Source organism: Solanum stenotomum, chromosome 8, assembly GCF_019186545.1.
Source record: "Solanum stenotomum isolate F172 chromosome 8, ASM1918654v1, whole genome shotgun sequence".
NCBI lineage: Eukaryota > Viridiplantae > Streptophyta > Magnoliopsida > Solanales > Solanaceae > Solanum > Solanum stenotomum.
Genome location: NC_064289.1, coordinates 53,497,592 through 53,519,191, shown reverse-complemented (window position 1 = coordinate 53,519,191; position 21,600 = coordinate 53,497,592). Strand labels below are relative to the sequence as shown.

Sequence of the window (21,600 nt, the reverse complement as noted above, 5' to 3'; positions counted from 1 at the left end):
TATCGTAAGCCAAAATGGTTTGTGGAATTTTTTGAAGACATTTTTCCCAAGAAAATGAGAAGGCCAAAGAAGAGAGCTTGGAGACAACGGACTTGATGGATAAATTGAAAGAGTGAACTTTTCTGTTTTTTCTCTTTTTAATTATCTGTTTGTTGTTTGTAGCACTATAATTGTATGTGCTATTTTAGCATTGATGTTTTTTTCAAGTTAAGTTATTCTGTTTCAGTTAATAACCTCTTTTTCCTTTCCGTCTCTTTATACCAATGTGATTTAATTCCAGGTACATATATCAATCACGTCTTCCATGATTCTTAGATCCAGAGGTAGCACCGGTCCATCATTAGCAACATCCCTTCCTCTCGTACCCGGCCTAGACCAGCCGATTAGCATATGATCATCTACAAGAATAGGAGTATTAGGAAAATAGAAGCATGGAATATAAAGAGTAGCAGTGCTTATTCAGCTAGTATTGTAGCTTATCGTAATCACTAGTAATTGATGAATCACACTTCAAGCATATCATGAAGTTCGACTTGACAGTGATGCTATATAAACTTTAAGTTGTGAATCAGATCATCAATAGCCTGTCCTGCAAATTACATTTCTCACTTCTGAATAAGGAGTAGTATCTGAATCTTGCATAATATAACCTGCTTTTACAAGAGGCTTTTGTGTATTGAAATTTTTATATATCTAGATGAAACTTCATCTAGATAATGTAAAAACTGACTTTGGTTAGTCTTTGCGGAACTTTTCTTAAAGACTTAGAAGTCATCGTCTGATAGTTACAGTAAAGTACCCCTTTTCTTTGTTGCTTAATTAAATACGAGATGGTCCTATGAAGAATGGGGTCCAAGAATAATGGAGTTTCCCTCATTAACTTAATGTGAAAACTCATGTGTACCTAACAAGTTTGAAAACAGCACAAGAGACAACTAATTAGACACCAACTCGGAAATTTCTAATAATAGCTTTACGAACGCGTTGTATAATCCAATGTTTTTTTGAGCTATTGACTTAGTACAACACAACAGGAAAAGGCTGCATCCACCTTTGGGGCTCATGTTGTTCATGGGTTATTTATCGGTCTAGACATTAGTGGTAGTTATCTTTACGGAACTGTAGAGAATAGCAGAAGAAAAGTATAATCTGGGAACCTTCTGCTAGCCTAAGATTGTTAACTATATAAGATCGGAAGATTCAACTTATAAAGAAGAGGAAGCTATAAAGGAGAACTTGTTTATGGAAGAAGACTCTTTTATTTGGGTTGTTCTTGAGTTGTATATGAATGACTAAGGTCACCCCTATTTATACTTATGTGGGGATGGTTCTAGACATTACAAGATCTAGACTATTCTATCATTTACTGCAAATATCTCTCTAGAATATCTACACATTTCTTAGACACAACTACAAGAAAATTCTAGTAACTTTATATTCTACCCTAGAATATCTAGATATTTCTTTAAGATAATTATTCTAGATACTACACTAGACTATTCTAGAAACCATACTAGAAAAATCTATTGTATTCCGAAAAATCAACTTTATATTTTCACAGGAACTATTCATCCCAACAGCAGCTTATTCCAACTCTATCATCTTGAATCACTAAACCTTGCTCGCAATGACTTCCAAGTGCTACCTGAATTGGATCTTTCTTTTTTTTCACTTGACTTAGTCAAGCAATAGTTTCTCTCATTGGAAATCTGTTACAACTTCTGCAGAAATATTTTCTACAGTGAGTGTTACATACGGGACTAATTTCACATCATCTTGCGTAACACACACTGCAGAAATAGTTACTGACCTCGAAATGAACAACAACATCTAGAGAAAATGAGGACATAGGGGCCGGGTATTATTTTGTTAAGTCTTCTTCTCCGTCCTCCAAAAAGTCTTGTGGAACACTACAAAATATGAAGTAACAAGTCGTTAGAAGTAACTAGTACTCATCCATGGAGCACAAAGTTGTGTAGTTAGTGATGCCAAGGTTGTATTATTTTCTGTCCATTTATGCCAAATTTGGACAAAATGAATATTGTATAATTGGTACTATCAAACAAGATTTGAAGACTTGACTCTTTTTGGAAAATGACTTAACACTTTGGACAACTTTTTTGCAATCACAAATTAGTTAGTGGTAGATGTGGGGGCAAATACCCCATTTTATTTGTCTGGATATGTTTCTTCTCTTTTTCTATTCACACTTTTTACAGTAAAGATGAAAGAGAAAAAATAATTTATGTGTGAAAAAATTAAATATACCACAACATGATTTTCTTTAAAATAAAAAAAGTAACTTTTGTAAAAGTAGGGGTATATGTGAAGCCACTTTTGTAACAACGGGTATATTAATTCTAAAATGACAAAGTTGAGGGATATATCATGCTCTTTTCCTTAATGTGCCTTGCAATGATAACAATATCGATTGAATAGGCTACAGTTCACTATAATTCTACAACAAAAGCAGCTTTTTTTTATGTAGTGTCGATCACTACACCTTTATCTTGAGTCGAGGGTCTACGAAAACAGCCTCTCTACTACTTTGGTTATTCTCCATCTCTTTATGTTTGAACTGTATCATATAGATGGAGTTTCCCTCATTAACTAAATGTGAAAAGTCTTGGAAAACATCACAAGAGACAACTAATCAGAAATTTCTCATAAAATTATTCAAAACATGCTAATTATGCAGGAAATTAAGACACATATCAAACAAAAATTTGAATAAAAAGTAAATAAAAGAATAAAAATGGTCATGAGTTGTTTTTCTTTTGTTCATTTCTCTATTTTGTGTTGCTAATAAGTCTATGCTTTTCTTCATCCTTTGATCATCATCTTTGCTCTCCCACTGAATTTTCCGCTTTGCTTCAGTTTAAGCAACACTTTGAGATTATATCCTACGCTAGTTACAACTGTGATAGAGCTTCTTTCCCCAAAACAAAGTCTTGGAATGAGAGTAGAGATTGCTGCACTTGGGATGGGGTCACTTGTGACATGTTAACCGGTCATGTTATCTCCTTGGACCTTAGTTGTAGTCAGCTTTTTGGCAATTTTTATCCCAACAGCAGCCTCTTCCAACTTCATCATATCCACACACTAAACCTTGATAACAATTACTTCAATTATTCTTCAATCCCACATAACATTGGCCGATTGATGAATTTGAGGCATCTCAATCTTTCTGATACTTACTTTCTAGGGAAAATCCCAACGGAAATCGCATACCTTTCCAATTTGGTTTCACTTGATCTTTCTGTGTATGGATTACAACTTGATGAGAGAACATTTGAAACAATGCTTCACAACTTCACAAATTTGGAGCTACTTTCTCTCTTTAATGTCAACATCTCATCTCCGATACCTGTGAATATTTCTTCCTCCTTAAGGTACCTGGATCTTGGTTATACTAATCTGCGAGGTGTTCTCACAGAGAGCTTTTTCCTTCCACCAAACAGCTTGGAAACGCTCAAATTGAGTGGTAATCATCTTCTCAAAGGAGTTTCTCCAAAGATCCACCGGAGCAACACTCTGTTAATGGAGTTGGATATTTCATCCACAGGCATCTCTGGTGAGCTGCCTCATTCAATTGGCACCTTCAGTTCCTTGAATCACTTGAACCTCTATGGATGTCAATTCTCTGGTTCCATTCCTGATTCCATAGGCAACCTAACACAAATTACGGAGTTGGATTTATCTCTTAATCATTTCACTGGCCATATTCCTTCCACAATCTCTAAATTGAAGCATCTCACAATTTTTGGTCTTACGTCCAATTCCTTTTCAGGTGAAATTCCTGATGTTTTCTCTAACCTCCAAAAGCTACGTTATATAGATTTTTTTAATAACAGCTTCAACGGTCCATTTCCCGCTTCAATTTTAAGTTTGACACATCTTGAATACTTAGGATTGTCGAGTAATTCCCTATCTAGCCCACTGCCTAGCAAAGAAAGCATGCTTCAAAAGCTATCCGAACTGGATTTGTCTGACAACTTGCTGAATGGTACCATACCATCTTGGGTGTTTAACATCCCTTTGGTAGATTCATTGTGGCTCCATAATAATCAATTTAGCGGACTAGCTAATGAGATCAAAACAAACCCAACATTACAACTCCTGTATTTAAATAATAATCAACTCTGCAGTTCTTTTCCTCAATCATTTGTGAATCTCACAAACCTTTCTACCCTTGACCTTTCATCAAATAACATCACCATTGATGAGGGAATAAATATCACCTTTCCTAGACTAGAATTTTTGCTCTTATCATCTTGTGAACTGAAGGATTTTCCGCACTTCTTGAGAAATGTAAAGACAATTCAGTACTTGGATATTTCTAACAATAAGATTTGTGGTCAAATCCCTAACTGGTTTAGCGGTATGAGGTGGGACTCGTTGCAGTTCCTAAACCTTTCTCACAATTAATTAACAGGCCACCTACCACAATTTCGTTACGATAACCTACAGTATCTTTATCTGAAATTTAACTTCCTTCAGGGTCCCTAGCTTTATCCATTTGTAACATGAGTTCGCTTATCTTATTAGATTTATCACAAAACTACTTCAGTGACTCAGTTCCACATTGCTTGGGAAGCATGGCTAGTCTAACGGTGCTAGACTTAAGAAGGAACAATTTCACAGGGAGTCTTCCACCATTTTGTGCACAGAGCACTTCATTGAGTACCATTGTCGTAAATGGTAATCGATTTGAAGGACCTGTTCCTGTGTCGTTGCTCAATTGTAATGGTCTAGAAATCCTTGATGTGGGGAACAATGCTATAAATGACATGTATCCAGCTTGGCTCGGAATTCTTCAAGAGCTGCAGGTCCTTATATTAAAGTCAAACAAGTTCCATGGACCTATAAGTACGTGTCAGACTAAGTTTTGCTTTCCCAAGTTGCGAATTTTTGACATTTCTCTTAATGATTTCAGTGGCTCACTTCCTGCAAAAGTTTTTGGAAACTTCAAGGCAATGATCAAATTAGATGACGAAGACACAAAAGAGATCAAGTACACGAAACCATCTGAGAAGTCAATATACATATCGTATGAGGATTCAGTGAGCTTGGTAATCAAAGGGCAGGATATTGAGCTACAAAGAATCAGCACAATTATGACAACCATAGATCTCTCAAGCAACCATTTTGAAGGTGCCATTCCGAAAACACTAAAGGATCTCCGCTCATTTTGGCTACTCAATTTATCCCATAACAATCTCAAAGGAGATATTCCAAGTGAACTTGGAAAATTGAATATGCTTGAAGCTTTAGATCTCTCTTGGAATCGACTCACTGGAAAGATTCCACAGGAATTGACAAGAATGAACTTTCTGGAGTTCTTAAACCTCTCTCAAAATCATCTCGTCGGACCAATTCCTCAAGATTCACAATTCAACACATTTGAAAATGACTCGTATGGCGGCAACCTTGATTTATGCGGCCTTCCTTTATCAAAGCAATGTGGAACGAGTGATTCATCACATGTTCCTCAACCATTGGAGTCTGAAGAAGATGAAGGCGAGTCATATTTTTTTAGTGGATTTACGTGGAAATCAGTAGTCATAGGCTACAGTTTTGGACTAGTTGTTGGAACTGTCATGTGGAGCCTCATGTTTAAATATCGTAAGCCAAAATGGTTTGTGGAATTTTTCGAAGGCATTTTTCCCAAGAAAATGAGAAGGCCAAAGAAGAGAGCTCAGAGACGACAGACTTAATGGAAGATTGCAACAGTGAACTTTTCTGTTTTTTATCTTTTTAATTTTCTGTTTGTTGTTTGTAGCAATATAATTGTACGTGTTATTTTAGCAGAATGATAAGATTACTTGTTAACCTGTTACTTAAGACATTGAAAACAATGATCCAAATAATCTTAAATGTTTTGAATTCGAAAATGCCACTAACCTGCAGATTGTGTCATCATAGCCTTAGGAACACTCTGTATAATCCGATGTTTTTTCTTTAAATGGCCGAACTCATACACACAGAGGATAGCAACTATTGAGCTGTTGACTGAAGTGAACCACTTATTAGTACAATAAAACAGGAAAAGGCTACATCCACCTCTGGGGCTCATGTTGTTCTGTTTCTTCAAATGCAAAACACTCTCTATCAGGATTTTCTTTATTTTCAAGGTTCGAATCCGAAACCCTTGGTTCAATTTTACGTGGAACCATGCATTTAGCATAACTATATGTCCTATTGCATTATAGTTATTATACAAAGTGGAAAAGTTCAAGGGATAATAACACCATCTCAAAAGTCGGGTGTGTAACTGAAAATCTGACTCGACTTTACGGGTATACTTGGGGCGGTTCAAAACCGAACCATAACCGATAAGCCAATCGCAAAATTGGCTTATTGGTATTGGATTATTGGATTAATGGTTGGTCAAGGGATTAAAATTTATAGGTTTTTGCATGACATCTTGTTTCAAGCTTTAGACTTGAAAGTGCTGGATGACTAAGCTCCTTATTGAAAACAACAAGTAGGTCACAAGTTTGACATGTATTTAGTCTCGGAGACAATTCTCTTTCGTTTTAAAATTGAATACAAAATTTAGAGTCTAGTTATGTATTTGCCTTTTTAGAATCCAGTTATGTTGCTCATCTTACCCACTCACATCTATAAGTTAAAATGTGCTTCTTCCATGTTGAATATATGGTCCTATGTTTGTAGTTAATAAGTTGTGAATCTGCTAGTTTCCAATAACTATCACAACAATGTATAAGAAAACTCATTTAAAAAGTTTAACCTTATAAGTGATTGTTTTTATATGTTGTCACTACTGATGCTAAATATGTTATGAGGCATTCTATTCTTTGCGTTTTAATTTTGAAATATTAAAATGGATCATGTTTCCCTGCAATATAGTATTGCTTGTTGTTTTCTCAACTATATGAAAGAAAAGGAAGCTATTTTGACAAAAATACCTCTCTTTATTCATCCCCTTGGTAGGATCTACAAGATGCAGTAAGCCTAAATAGATTTTCTGATATGGTAAAGTACGCAGTAAGCATAGAAAGTTGATAATTTTATGCAAGTAAAATCATCAACGTATATCTGAATGTATTGAACTATAAGACAAAGTTTGAGAGCTGAAGCACTACAAACTACAGTTCATTGGGTCTGTTGAAAAGTTTGCTTAATATTTATAGGGAGAGGATTTAAATATTTGAGGCAAAATAACGTTAGGTGATTTCTTCTTGCCTATTTAATATGACGTCTTAACCTTTCAAATCTCCCGTCCTGTTGAGATCACCATTTTGCAATATGATCATTTTATCTTAAGCATTGGTGCTCTACAATATGGTTAACTATGGATACATCAACCAGTACCATTTTAATGAAATTGCAAAATGATGATCTCAGTAGGAGATAAGAAATCAGTTTGGTGACAACTCTTCTGACTTTGTAACTGCTTGGTATTTCTTACTTTTGTTTTCTGATATCACTTGTTGTGTTTAGGTAGTTTGTCAAAGCCTTGCCTTCTCCAATTGTTAAAAGAAGAAATTTATAAAATGTCAAAAAGGGAAAGACATGCTCATATAGTCTTTTCTGTATGTTTAGGTGGTTCATGGATAGGCAGGGTACATCGGGAAGCCTCTTAGTGCTTATTCTTTTAACAAGCATGCATTCTAATGAAGCTCAGCCTTCCTTCACTTTTGTCAATTCAGCTAATAAATATTGACTCGATCAATAGTAGTGATATAATAATTAAGAAAGTTGACAGTAAAGGTGCAGGAGGATCCACAGCTTCTCAGAACTTTGGTAGAAGGACATGTATGTGTTGGTCCCACAAGAGATATGGGAGAAGCTCACGCGTAGTAAGTGCTTTCATATTTGTTGTTCAACCTTCTATTATCGGATAGTGTAATGGAACTTATGTAGGCAACACAACTTATGGTGTTCTATATCATATATACTTACAGTTTTTTAATGATAGAAGATACTACATGCATTCTTTTGAAGGCATTTTCTGTCAAACAACAGTTAGGCAAAATTTCTGGTGATTTTCCTTCACTAATTCTCTGTGGATGGTTATGGTCGACCTCAACAGTACAAGTCCTTTAATTTCATTTTATGTTTTTTACTTTCTAAAAGAATACCTCTTTCTATATATATTTGGTAACTCTTTAATCCAAAAATTTCTTTGAGACTTGTTTTTACCATAAGATCTAAAGAGAATTTTGGTACTTTACACTCATCTTTAATTTAAAATCACAAAATTGAAAATTCTCCCTTATTTTCTTAAGATTCGTACCTACAAACTAATACACTTAAATTTAAATGGAAGGAGTATTTTTTTTTTTCATTTTCATTGGAGCATTATCTCTCCTTCTCACAAATAAATGTGTCTATGCTTGTTGCAGTCCTAATAAACCCTTTTTGAGCCAGAAGAGGAGATGAATTGGAGCAGTAGCTCTCCTTCTCACAAAATAAATGTATATGATATGGGCTCAAACACACTTGATATGTTAGTTGTTGTGCATGTTAGCTGCTTTCGTGTCACTATTTGGCCTTCAACTTGTGTTAAGATTATAGAGCCTGCAAAATACAACCAACGGTTAGTTAAAAAGGAAAATCTATGCTGTCTTACCATAGGAAACATAGGGAATTCCACGCATATAGTAGAATGAAGACCCAAGGGCACTAACACCACACACTATAGCATTACCAAAGGATCGGAAGAGATATGTAACATAGAGCAAATTAAATTTCTGAGATTGTGATCTTTATTTTCTTGTTTGTTTGAGTGAATTGATATCTCCGTTGTTGTGTAGGATGCTTTCATGTCACTGTTGGGCCTTCAACTTATGTTAAGATATGGAGCCTGTAAAATTTAACAAACAGTTAGTTCTTCCCATAGCATTCGAACATAGGAAATCCAGTATATATATTCTCCATCTCCTTCTGGGGTGTCTTCTCAATGGCATGGTTTCTCAGTTGTGGCATATTTGTTTCATCTGATTTTCTCACAATAGAATGAGCACCCAAGGGCACTTATACCACACAATGTACAATTGCCAAAGGAAGAGATATGTCAACAATTTTATTGCATTACCCCAATATGTGCACCACTATTATATTTTTAATGCCCATAAGCTCCTAAATCTCCTCAATTTTTGTCATTATATATTTTCCGTGTCACAATGGTGTGCATACATGACCTTCACATGTGACATTTTTTCTTCATGTCTAATAGCATTCCTTCTTTTCCATTTAAAATTACTGAAACTGCTAGAACTTTGAATCTTACATGAGGGTTAACTGAAGCCTCCCACTAAACGTTAATCACCTGATGAGTAATCTGTAAATCCAGCTGTATGTGAAGTTCAAGTAGTCCACTGAATTGCTTCAGATGTACTGGGCTTCTGGAGACTTTAATGCATATATGCGAGCATTTCTCTACCTATGTATGTTGGAAACAATTAATGGAATCTAGCTAGATGGAAATCAAAACCTGCGATATCATCTAGTCCGAAAAACCTTAATCCACATATTTTTTGTACAGTATGTTATATGGATAACAATTTATATGTCAAACCTGAAAAGTATAAAAAAAATTGTGACACTTCAAAGTTCAAACATCTTAATAGAATCATAAAACTTCCCAAATGGTTTTATGGAAAAAGGTGACGACGAAATTGGTTAATTTCATCATTAGACAAACTAGAGACTCAAAAAACAATCAGCATGCATGTGGTAGTGTAGTGTACATAAGATTTACTTACCATCAAAATTCAAAGTTCAACCATTTAGTGTAGTAGACAGTACAGGTTTGTGGGGTTACGTTGTTTGGATACTGCCTTCAGATGTTAAAAGTATACTGGAAAGCTCAAATGGGAAGGAGATTGCAAACATCCAGAAACAGTTTTGGGGGACTATATATCCCTTTCCATATTTTCTGAACCATTTGGACTTTGATAGAAATTGTTCTTACTCTGAGAACAAAAAGTAGTGTATTTCTAAAGTCAAGAACCTTTGTTTGCACAATCTAGTTTTTTGTGTGAGAGACATTATCGATCACTATATGAATTTCATTGATTCACTTGGGAATCTAGTTTAATTTGCATCCTATTTGGTAAATATGTTGAGGTTTCTATTCTTTGTTAATAAATTGACATGAACTTTTTTTTTTGCAGCTTAAGAATTTGAATATGAAGAATATATCGTTCAAGAAATTACAAACCAAGTTGAAGTTCAAGAGCTCTTTTACTTTGGCTAGGGGTGGTTTAAAGACAATATCTTATTATATATATTATATGTTGCAATTTTTCTCTATGTAGGAGTTGACAAAAATGTCATCCAATTTGAATGTTGTATTAATAATGACGTTTAATATGATGAATTTAATTATTTACTATATTTTGGAGTGTTTCTGTATATAAAATAGTTAATATTATTCACTAGAATAAATGTGTATAATAACAAATGAAAATACGGTCCTATTTAGTAAAACTATTTTCTAATTGGTTTATTATTGAATATTGAAATGGTCGTTAGCGACGGAAATTTGGTCGCTAATAGTATTGGAGTTTTAACTCATATATAATTAACGAAAAGAATTTGGTCATTAAAAGTACTTGTACAAGGCAAATCCGGTCGCTAAAGAGGACATATAATGGCAGGAATTTATGTGGTCAATAAATATACTTTTAATGACGGGATTGCAAATGGTCGTTAAACTTTAACGTCGGGACTTTTAGCGACCGGCGACGACCGAATTTGTTCCGGTCGTTATTAATATTTAGGGTGTGTTAGGTATGAAAGGAAAATGTTTTCCTGTAAAACAAGTTGATTTTTTTACTTATTTTCTCATGTTTGGTTGGTGAGTAGAAAATATTTTCCGAAAAAGATTTTTAGTGTTTGATTTATGAATAAAAAATATTTTTGAGAAATATCTTTTATTTTTAATAGAGTAAAAATAATTTTTAAGATTGAAAATATTTTTTAAAAACAAACTTAATTTTGTTTTGGGGGGTGGTCGAGGGTAGGGGTGAAAAATTGAAATTTTGAAGTTGAAAATATTTTTTAAAAACAAACTTAAATTTTGAAGTTGGAAGAGAGTTTTGGAAAATATTTTCCTTAAATTTTGAAGGAAAGTCATTTTCCTTAAATTTGGGAAAAATGAGTTGATTTAGAAAACATTTTCCAAAACATTTAACCCAACCCAACATGAGAAAATTGGAAAACATTTTTTCCTTCATACCAAACACACCCTTAGTGACCGGATTTGGACTAATAACAACCAAATTTCCCCTCGCTAAAAACCTTTTTTCTTGTAGTCGCTTTCCTTAATTTATATATACTGACAGTATAAAGTTTATCACTTCATAATAGTTGACACGTTATTTGCCTTGATTTCGAATTATTAATTTCATGAAGAGTCACTTATAGACGACTTGATAGTGAAAAAGTCACTTATAGACGACTTGATAGTGAAAAAAAAAATTCTTTGAAACTTTGTCTAGCATATAATTATCTGAGGAACAATGTTGGGGCTAATCTAGTGAAGCAGCTACGAGTTCATCTGAATCAAGTAGGTTTGGTTAGTACTCTTTATATGTGTTAAAATGAATTACACATTTTTCAACCTTCCAAAATAAATGGTACCTGTAATGTTACCATGTTGTACTTAAGTGTAATGGTTATGCAAAATTTGTAATGGAGGGTCTATCAGAAATAACCTTTCTTCTCTATCTCCAAAAGTTATGGTAAGGTCTTAGTACACACGACCCTCCTTCCCAGACCCCACTTATGGAATTACATCGTGTATGTTGTTGTTGTTTGTATCATTTTGTTGTTGTGAACAACAATAAGATAGTACCATTTTTTGTTGTGTTACACATGGTTCTGTATATGTGGATAGGAAAAATATATGTAGGAGATATTGGTCTCAAGTTCACATTTCTACTTCAATTTGTATTATATCGCGGGACCATTGAATGATCAGTGTTTGTATTGGAATCTCCTTTGTTAGATTTCTTTTTCTCTATTATTTGAAAAAACTCGTGGATAACNACATGGTTCTGTATATGTGGATAGGAAAAATATATGTAGGAGATATTGGTCTCAAGTTCACATTTCTACTTTAATTTGTATTATATCGCGGGACCATTGAATGATCAGTGTTTGGATTGGAATCTCCTTTGTTAGATTTCTTCTTCTCTATTATTTGAAAAAACTCGTGGATAACATGGAAAACGGCAGAAGATACGTGTAAATCCATCACTTCTTCTCTATTATTTGGTGCAATCTTCAACATATTTATATATATATGGATACTGAAGATTGATTTGTAACTTGTAAGAAGAGAACATCCATCCTGTTAGCTTAATGTGATCGTAAAGACGTAAACTATTGTGTACCTAACAAGTTTGAAAATAGCAGAAGAGACAACTAATCACTAACTAGGAATATTGACCTTTTATGATTGTATAAATTCCATGGAAAAATTGCATCAAAATTTAATGTATTTGTACAATTTGGTTTCCTCTATTCCGAATGAACACTAATTGTTCTCACAATTGGTTCAATGACGTATCTTGAACTTTTATGATTATATAAATTTCGTGGAAAAATTGCACTAAAATCCTCAATTGACTTGGTCATATAATAGTTTCTCTCTTTGAAAAGTATTGAAAACAGAAGAAGAGATGTTGATGGAAAGTTGGACTAATCATCATATATCTATCTATCTATCCATCTATATTATTTTTTAAAAAAATACTACATTACTATATATTTTCAACTTAAAACACTCAATTTAGTATATTTTCTATATTTTATAATATATTATATTTATTTAATTTAAAATATAGTGTACTATATGATTTGGCATTCACGTGCACCGCTTGTACATCAAAACTAGTATTATCTTATAAATATGAACTCTCTAACTTAAATGTTAATTAACTATAATACCCCCAACTAAAAATACTCAATTTAATATATTTTCTATATTTTATATTTATATTTGTTTATTTATATTATATTAAAAAAGATTTTTTTTCTTTCACATTGAATGGTTGTGACTTTCTCGATGAGTTGTGACTTTTTCAAAGAATTGTGACTCTTCTAAAAGATCAGTTTCTCTATTATGATTAGAATTTTTGTTGTGGATGTTGATATTCCTTTTTTAAAATCGAGAAAAATGTGTAGACTCACACATTCTACGTGACATAATATATATATATATATATATATAGGACGTTACATAGGACACAAAATTATATAGGACGTTACATAGGACACAAAATTGTCATGTAGGATGAATGTGTCCATTAGATCATTTATACAAATTTAGTGTTTACTTGTGTACACTCAAAATTAAAGAACATATATGTCAACTGAGGTCAAGTTAAATGTCATATTTATTTATTATAACTTTAGAAATTCATAAACCATTTTATCGTGATCACTAATAATTGGTGAATCACACAAACATATGATGATGCTTCATCTACATAATGTAGAAAAATTGAAAATATATAGACTCACATGTCCTATGTGACATAATACATATAGAACGCTACATAAACACAAGGTAGAAAAACTGAAAAATGTGTACTACTCCACTAGAACTGTATCATATTTGTCCTTTTTCCCACCTGTAGTCTTTGTGGAAATAATTGGCTTAAAGACTTTGGCTTAAAAGAACAAAATAAAATTCCACACGATATTATATCTATAAATGTTAGTAACACGTTTTTCTATTTTCAGTTAGGAATTATATTTAAAAATGTATGTCACTAAATTATTAATAAAATAATTTCCTTTGATAATATTGTAGTATATTTTCTCTCAAAGTCTTTCTCTGTTATTTTCTTAATTTCTTTATTAAAGAACCAACATGAAACCAATTTCACATCATCTTACGTAACATACACTGCAGAAATAGTTAATGACCTCGAAATGAACACAACATCAATGGTTATGTTAATCTGTTTCTGTTTCAAGTTGACAGAAGTGATCTACACAGCCACTCATTAGCTCAGAAATTTCAAAAAAGTTATGTATTTCTTAAAGAACCAACATCATATTTTAGGAACGCAAGGTTCCTCATATATTAGCTTAGGTACAAATAACATAAAAGTCAAATATATTCTTAAACTAGAGGGGCATGGCCTGTGCTTAGCACGGGTCCAACATAATTAGTCTATTATTCTCTATAAACAAAGTATTGTTGGAAACTATTCATTTATACAAGTGACCAATTGCAAGTAGTCAACTAATTCAAATTATGTGTTTGTTCAGGTAATCTGAAAAATTAAAAACAAAGTTTATCCAAACCATCAAAAAAAAAAAAGACATGAAATGTTAACACAAATTAAACAACTTCAAAAGAATGAAAGAAAAGAAGAATTGATCAAGAACATTATAGTTTTACAATCTATCATTCAAATTTTAGTAGTGTCACAACTTTCATAGGGACCGACAACTCTTCCAACTTTTTGTACGTATTTGATTTTTAGTGCCCAGAAATTATTATCGATTGTTCCTGCAAGTTATTGGAGAAAGTGTATCAACAATTGATGCGAAAGATCATATACTTTGTTTTGTATTTTATTTTTCCAAGTAAAAGGTCAGTAATTGATGCTACCTAAACTACTGCAGTTAAGATGTTGTAGCTTCTAAATCTAATAAAACAATAAGGAACACTTTAAAGTAAATGAAAGATGATGGTACCAGAGAGATGGAGTAAATGAATCATGTGAAGCAAACAAATTGAAGTCAATTGGTAAAACTTCATAGAAAATGACCTTTTTTTTTTGTCTATCTTGCCCTTTCATGTGCTCCTTCATGCCGTTCCCCTCCCCATTTTGTCGTCCCTCTCATCCCACTTTCCGTTTTGTTGTCCCTCTCTTCCCAATACCACTTTTATCCAGCTTGATCTGGAAAACAGGTAACTAACATATTAGTGTACTTAATTTTGAAACAAAAGCACTTGGAGAACATTAAAGTAGGTAATAAACATGAACAATACTCGGACCCTGAAGTCTACCATGATAGTTAAGTAGTACAATGAGGAAGAGTCTATGCAAATCAATAGTGGTCAAACAACAACATACCTTATCACTACCTCGTGGAGGTAGAGATACTCTTTCCGAAAGACCAAATCACTGGTCCCGATAGTTATTGTTGAGTAGTGAATCGGAACTGCAACTTTAAGAAATCAAGACAAAATAAAATCAAAATGAACTAACCACATACATCCTGCTTAACCAAATCACTCATTAGAATACATAAATCTCTTCTGAGTAACAAAAAAAGGGCAGATAGGGATTAAAAAAATTAAAATAATGAAATAAGATGTTACATTTCTCAAGAGTTAAAAAGAGGAACAACCAATTAAGTAGTAGATTCAGATTGATAGTGATCTACAATACAACCAAGTGTCGCAACAACTCAAAATATCAAGGAAAACAAATCAAGATTAGGGATGGCAATGAGGCGGTGCGGAGCGGAGGCGGAGCGAGTTGAACTTAATCCGCAAAATTTTTAATCTGCCCCCCGCATAACAATTTTTTTCATTTTCAACTAGCCCCACCCCACCCCGCTTCATTGCCATCCCTAATCAAGATATCCTTGCTAATCAAAGGCGCTAATAAAAGTGTGACAGATATTCTCGTGACTGGTGTGCTTATCTATGGAAAAATCACTTCCACATGCTTTGTCTCAGCAAAACGCCATGTTCAAAAGGAAAAATATATTATAACCACACATTTCTTGTTACCGATAAAGATTACTTATGAGAAAATCAGTTACTAAGAGAATTCGAAGAACAATAGGATAAGAAACTACCCTTTCGCTTACTTTCTCAAACACTTAATAAGGTTTCGTGTTTTTTCAACATTCTTGCAGAGTCGATTGTGGAGATCAGCAAATTCATCCATTTGACCATCATCACTTGTAGACGCACTGAACTGATAGAAAGCTTCACATCAGGGGTGTATAAATAAAAATTCCTTCTTTTCATATTTATCTGAACTGATTAAACTTGTTGCACAACAAATGGGTCAAAGGTTTTCAATGATCAAAGGAAAGAAAATCTACGTCAAAAGCATGTTATATGAAGTATGTGAAATAAGAATTGTAGAAACGAAGGAGAAATGAAGATTTGGTTACCACTTACCATTCTAAACAATTGTAGACAAACAAAGAGGAAGTGAAGATTTGGGGTGTGTTTAGTATGAAGGGAAATATTTTCCTAGAAAACAAGTTGATTTTTGACTTATTTTCTCATATTTGGTTGGTGAGTAAAAAATANGTATGAAGGAAAATATTTTTCTGGAAAATAAGTTGATTTTTGACTTATTTTCTCATGTTTGGTTGGTGAGTAGAAAATATTTTTAGTGATACATTTATGAATGAAAAATATCTTTGAGAAATATCTTTTATTTTTACTAGAATAGAAAATATTTTTTGAAATTGAAAATATTTTTTAAAAATAAACTTAAATATTTTTTTTTGGGGGGGGAGTGTCGAGGGTAGGGGTGAAATATTGAAATTTTGAAGTTGAAAATATTTTTTAAAAACAAACTTAAATTTTTTTGGGGGCTGGGGGGTGGGGGGTGGGGGCTGGTAAGGGGTGGATGGGGGGTCGAGGGTTGGGGTGAAAAAATAAAATTTTGAAGTTGAATGGAATATTGATGGTTTGGTTAGTAACTGCAACGAAAGTAAAGAAAAATAAAACTCAATATTGCCCTGGTTTAAGCAAAGAGAAAGGTTTTGAAACAGAGATCCAATTTCAAAATTGAAATGCTAAAGAAGAGGGGAAGTGAACAAAAATTTTGAAATTATAATAAAATGTATGTGAAAAAATATAGTGGTTAGCCACATGTAATTGTAACATCCACGTGTCCTTTTATAGAATTACCACTGTTGTAGTAATTCCTAGAAAACTTTGTACACTCCTTTTAGCACATAGTACAACATTCTATTGTTGTGTTCGTCCTATTGTTATTGGCTTATTTAATAGAGTAAATAATTCTGATTTTTTTTGTGTTTAAGCCGTGGACTGTTATGTTGGATGAGTAACACGGGCAGATGTTATATTCCGACATATAATCTTTGAAGAAATTGGCTTAAAGAATTACAAGTCATCGTCCACTAGTTATATTACCGTATCCCTTTTTTTCTTAGGTAGAATGGAATATTGATGGATTTTCCCTCATTAACTTAATATGATCGAAAATTATTGTGTACCTAACAAGTTTAAAAATAGCAGAAGAGACAACTAATCACTAACTCAGAATATTGATCTTTTATGATTCTATAAATTTCATGGAAAAATTGCATCAAAATTTAATGTATTTGTACAACTTGGTTTCCTCTATTCTGAATGTACACTAATTATTCTCACAATTAGTTCAATGACGTGTCTTGACCTTTTATGATTACATAAATTCCGTGGAAAATTGCACTAAAATCCTCAATTGACTTGNGGGGTAGGGGTGGCAAGTAGGGGGTGAGTGGGTTGGGGGGAGGGGTCGAGTGTAGGGGTGAAAAAATAAAATTTTGAAGTTGAAAATATATTTTAAAAACAAACTCTATATTTTTTTTTTTGGAGAGAGAGGGGGGTGGGGGTGGGTGATTGAGGATCGGGATGAAAAAATAAAAATTTGAAGTTGAAAATATTTTTTAAAAACAAGCTTAAATTTTTTTCTTTTGAAGGAGGTTGATAGGGGGGCTGATGAGGGGGTGGCGAGGGTAGTGGGTGGGGGTAAAAAAATAAAAAATTAAATTAGAAATATCTTTTAAAAATAAGTTTTAATATTTTTTTGGGAGGGTGGGGTAAAAAAATTGAATTTAAAAACAAGCTTTTAATTTTTTATTTTTTTTGGGAGTGGTTGGGGGGATGGTTTGAGGGTAGGGACAAAATAAATTGATTTTTTCAACAAAAAAATAATTGTAATTTGAAGTTGAAAGAGAGTTTTGAAAAATGTTTTTCTTAAGTTTTGAAGGAAAGTCATTTTCCTTAAATTTGAGGAAAATGAGTTGGTTTGAAAAACATTCTAATCCAATCAAACATGAGAAAATTGGAAAACATGTTTTCCTTCATACCAAACACGCCCTTATCTGTTCAACTCAACTGTGGAGAAACGAAGAAGAAGTGGAGATTTGATAACCATGTAATCAGTTGTAGATTTCAAAACAGACAACAGAGAAAAAAAGAGAACTAAAACCAACAAAAATTAAAATTTCAATTAAAAAATCAACGAAATAAATCACTTTTGAAATTTCTATTTAAACCCTTTGATACCAACTTCTCTTTGCTTTGCCAGAGTTCACGATACACATGGGAAAATCGATTGTCAGATTCAAAATCTAATGAAAATGAATTGTGTCATTCATTATTACAAAAACAAATAAATTGATATCACAAACAAATATATACATGATAAAAAAAAGCATGCATTAACACATAAAAAAAATAAAAGACGACTAAAAATACCAAACAATTTAGAGAGATCCAAAAGAGTAAGAGAAAAAAAAGCTAACCTTTTGGGGTGCTAATTAGTTGAAGTTCTCAAATGACTTCTGAAATACATAAGTGTATCTGGCAAATACAAAAAATAAAATAAAACAAGTATCAGCTATAAGAGCATGCATATGTAGAATTAGGGAATAGACCAAGCAGAGGCAAAAAGAAAATTGAAATAAAACTAAGAAAATTCATACTTTGGTTAGTAACTGCAACGAAAAAGTAAAGAAAAATAAAACTCAATATTGCCCTGGTTTAAGCAAAGAGAAAGGTTTTGAAACAGAGATCCAATTTCAAAATTGAAATGCTAAAGAAGAACAAAATTTTTGAAATCATAATAAAATGTATGTGAAAAAATATAGTGGTTAGCTACATGTAATTGTAATATCCACGTGTCCTTTATAGAATTACCACTGTTGTAGTAATTCCTAGTACAACATTCTATTGTTATTGGCTTATTTAATAGAGTAAATAATTAGTACAATTTACAATACTCTTGTTGCAGTGTTCGTGTACACAAAGTGCCATTTCTAAATATTAAAATATTATTAGTAAAGTACAACAAGCTAAAAGAAAGACATATTTGCATTTGAAGTCTGATTTTTTTTGTGTTTAAGCAGTAGACTGTTATGTTGGATGAGTAACACGGGCAGATGTTATATTCCGACATATAATCTTTGAAGCAATTGGCTTAAAGAATTACAAGTAATCGTCCGCTAGTTATATTATCGTATCCCTTTTTTCCTTAGGTGGAATGAAATATTGATGGATTTTCCCTCATTAACTTAATGTGATCGAAAATTATTGTGTACCTAACAAGTTTGAAAATAGCAGAAGAGACAACTAATCACTAACTCGGAATATTTATCTTTTATGATTCTATAAATTTCATGGAAAAATTGCATCAAAATTTAATGTATTTGTACAACTTGGTTTCCTCTATTTTGAATGTACACTAATTATTCTCACAATTGATTCAATGACGTGTCTTGACCTTTTATGATTACATAAATTCCATGGAAAATTGCACTAAAATCCTCAATTGACTTGGTCATATAATAGTTTCTCTCTTTGAAAAGTATTGTGAAAACAGAAGATCGAAGAGATGTTGATGGAAAGTTGGACAAATCATCATCTATCTATATTATCTTTAAAAGAATATTAAATTAGTATAATATTTTCAACTTAAACCACTCAATTTAGTATATTTTCTATATATTATAATATATTATATTTATTTCATTTAAAATATAATGTACTACATGATTTGGCATTCACGTGCAATGCATCAAAACTAGTACTATCTTATAAATATGAACTCTCTAACTTAAATGTTAAATTACTAGAATACCCCCAACTAAAAATATTCAATTTAGTATATTTTTTATATTTTATATTTATATTTATATTTGTTTATTTATATTATATTAAAAATAGATTTTTTTTTCTTTCACATTGAAGGGTTGTACTTTCCCGATGAGTTGTAACTTTTTCGTAGAATTGTGACTCTTCTAAAAGATCAGTTTCTCTTTTATGATCAGATAAATTTATGTTGTGGATATTGATATTCCTTTTTAAAAATCGAGAAAAATGTGTAGAGTCACACATTCTACGTGACATAATACATATATATAGGACGTTACATAGGACATAAATTTGTCATGTAGGATGAATGTGTCTATTAGATTAAATTTATACAAATTTAGTGTTTACTTGTGCACACTCAAAGTTAAAGAACATATATGTCAACTGAGGTCAAGTTAAATGTCATATTTATTTATTATAACTTTAGAAATTCATAAACCATTTTATCGTGATCACTAGTAATTGATGAATCACACAAACATATGATGATGCTTCATCTACATATGTAGAAAAATTAAAAATATGTAGACTCACACATCCTATATGACATAATACACATGTATAGAACGTAACATAAANTATTTATTTATTATAACTTTAGAAATTCATAAACCATTTTATCGTGATCACTAGTAATTGATGAATCACACAAACATATGATGATGCTTCATCTACATATGTAGAAAAATTAAAAATATGTAGACTCACACGTCCTATATGACATAATACACATGTATAGATCGTTACATAAACACAAGGTAGAAAAACTGAAAAATGTGTACTACTCCACTAGAACTGTATCTTATTTGTCTTTTTCCCACCTGTAGTCTTTGTGGAAATAATTGGCTTACAGACTTTGGCTTAAAAGAACAAAATAAAATTCCACACGGTATTATATCTATAAATGTTAGAAACACGTTTTTCTATTTTCAATTAGGAATTATATTTATAAATGTATGTCACTAAATTATTAACAAATTAATTCTCTTTGATAATACTGCAGTATTTTTTTTTCTCAAAGTTTTTCTCTGTTATTTTCTTAATTTCTTTATTAAAGAACCAACATGAACCAATTTCACATCATCTTATGTAACATACACTGCAAAAATAGTTAATGACCTCGAAATGAACACAACATCAAGAGAAAATTAGGACATAGAGAGTATTATTTTGTTAAGTCTTCTCCGTCCTCTAAGAAGTCATGTGGAACACTGCTATAAATGACACGTTTCCAGCTTGTTAGTTTGTTTTTCACATTCTCTGACGAACAAAGCTCAAATATCACTTGACGAGCTCCGCTATCATTGTTCATCTTTGTTCTTCACAATCCAATTTCAGTGGATTTTGGTGTTTAAAGTTACGGTAAAGTTGCTTTAGGAATTTGAAGGAAATGGAAGAAGTTACTTTAGGATTTGAAGAAATTGGGAGAGTATAGGAGAAAGGAGAAAGGAATTATAAAAAAAATTGAAAAAAATATTAAATTAATCAAATTTTCATGTGTCAAGCGCGTGAAATTCACAGATCAACATAGATGTGATTGTGGCCTTTTAAGGGTGTAATTATTTCAGTTTTAAATAGTTCAGGGGGGTGATAGGACTCCCGTAAAGTTAAAGTGTGTAGTTGGAAATCCGGATATAGATTAGGGAGGCTTTTGACCATTTTCTCAAATATAAATGAAATAAGAAATAATAATATAATAATGAAGAGAGAGAAAAATATTTCTTTTTGGTGTAAAATTTGGTGCA

General features: G+C 32.3%; 1 protein-coding gene across 1 annotated transcript in view; it reads left to right on the top strand.

Moving 5' to 3' along the window:
- The first annotated feature begins 3,162 nt into the window (after positions 1-3,162).
- Positions 3,163-21,600, top strand: part of LOC125873940 (receptor-like protein 43) — a 30,543-nt gene continuing 12,105 nt past the window's right edge. The window contains exons 1-3 of the mRNA XM_049554761.1: positions 3,163-4,381; positions 4,501-5,638; positions 5,783-5,792. Coding sequence (XP_049410718.1) covers positions 3,163-4,381; positions 4,501-5,638; positions 5,783-5,792 — 2,367 coding nt within the window. The remainder of the gene's footprint in view (positions 4,382-4,500; positions 5,639-5,782; positions 5,793-21,600) is intronic.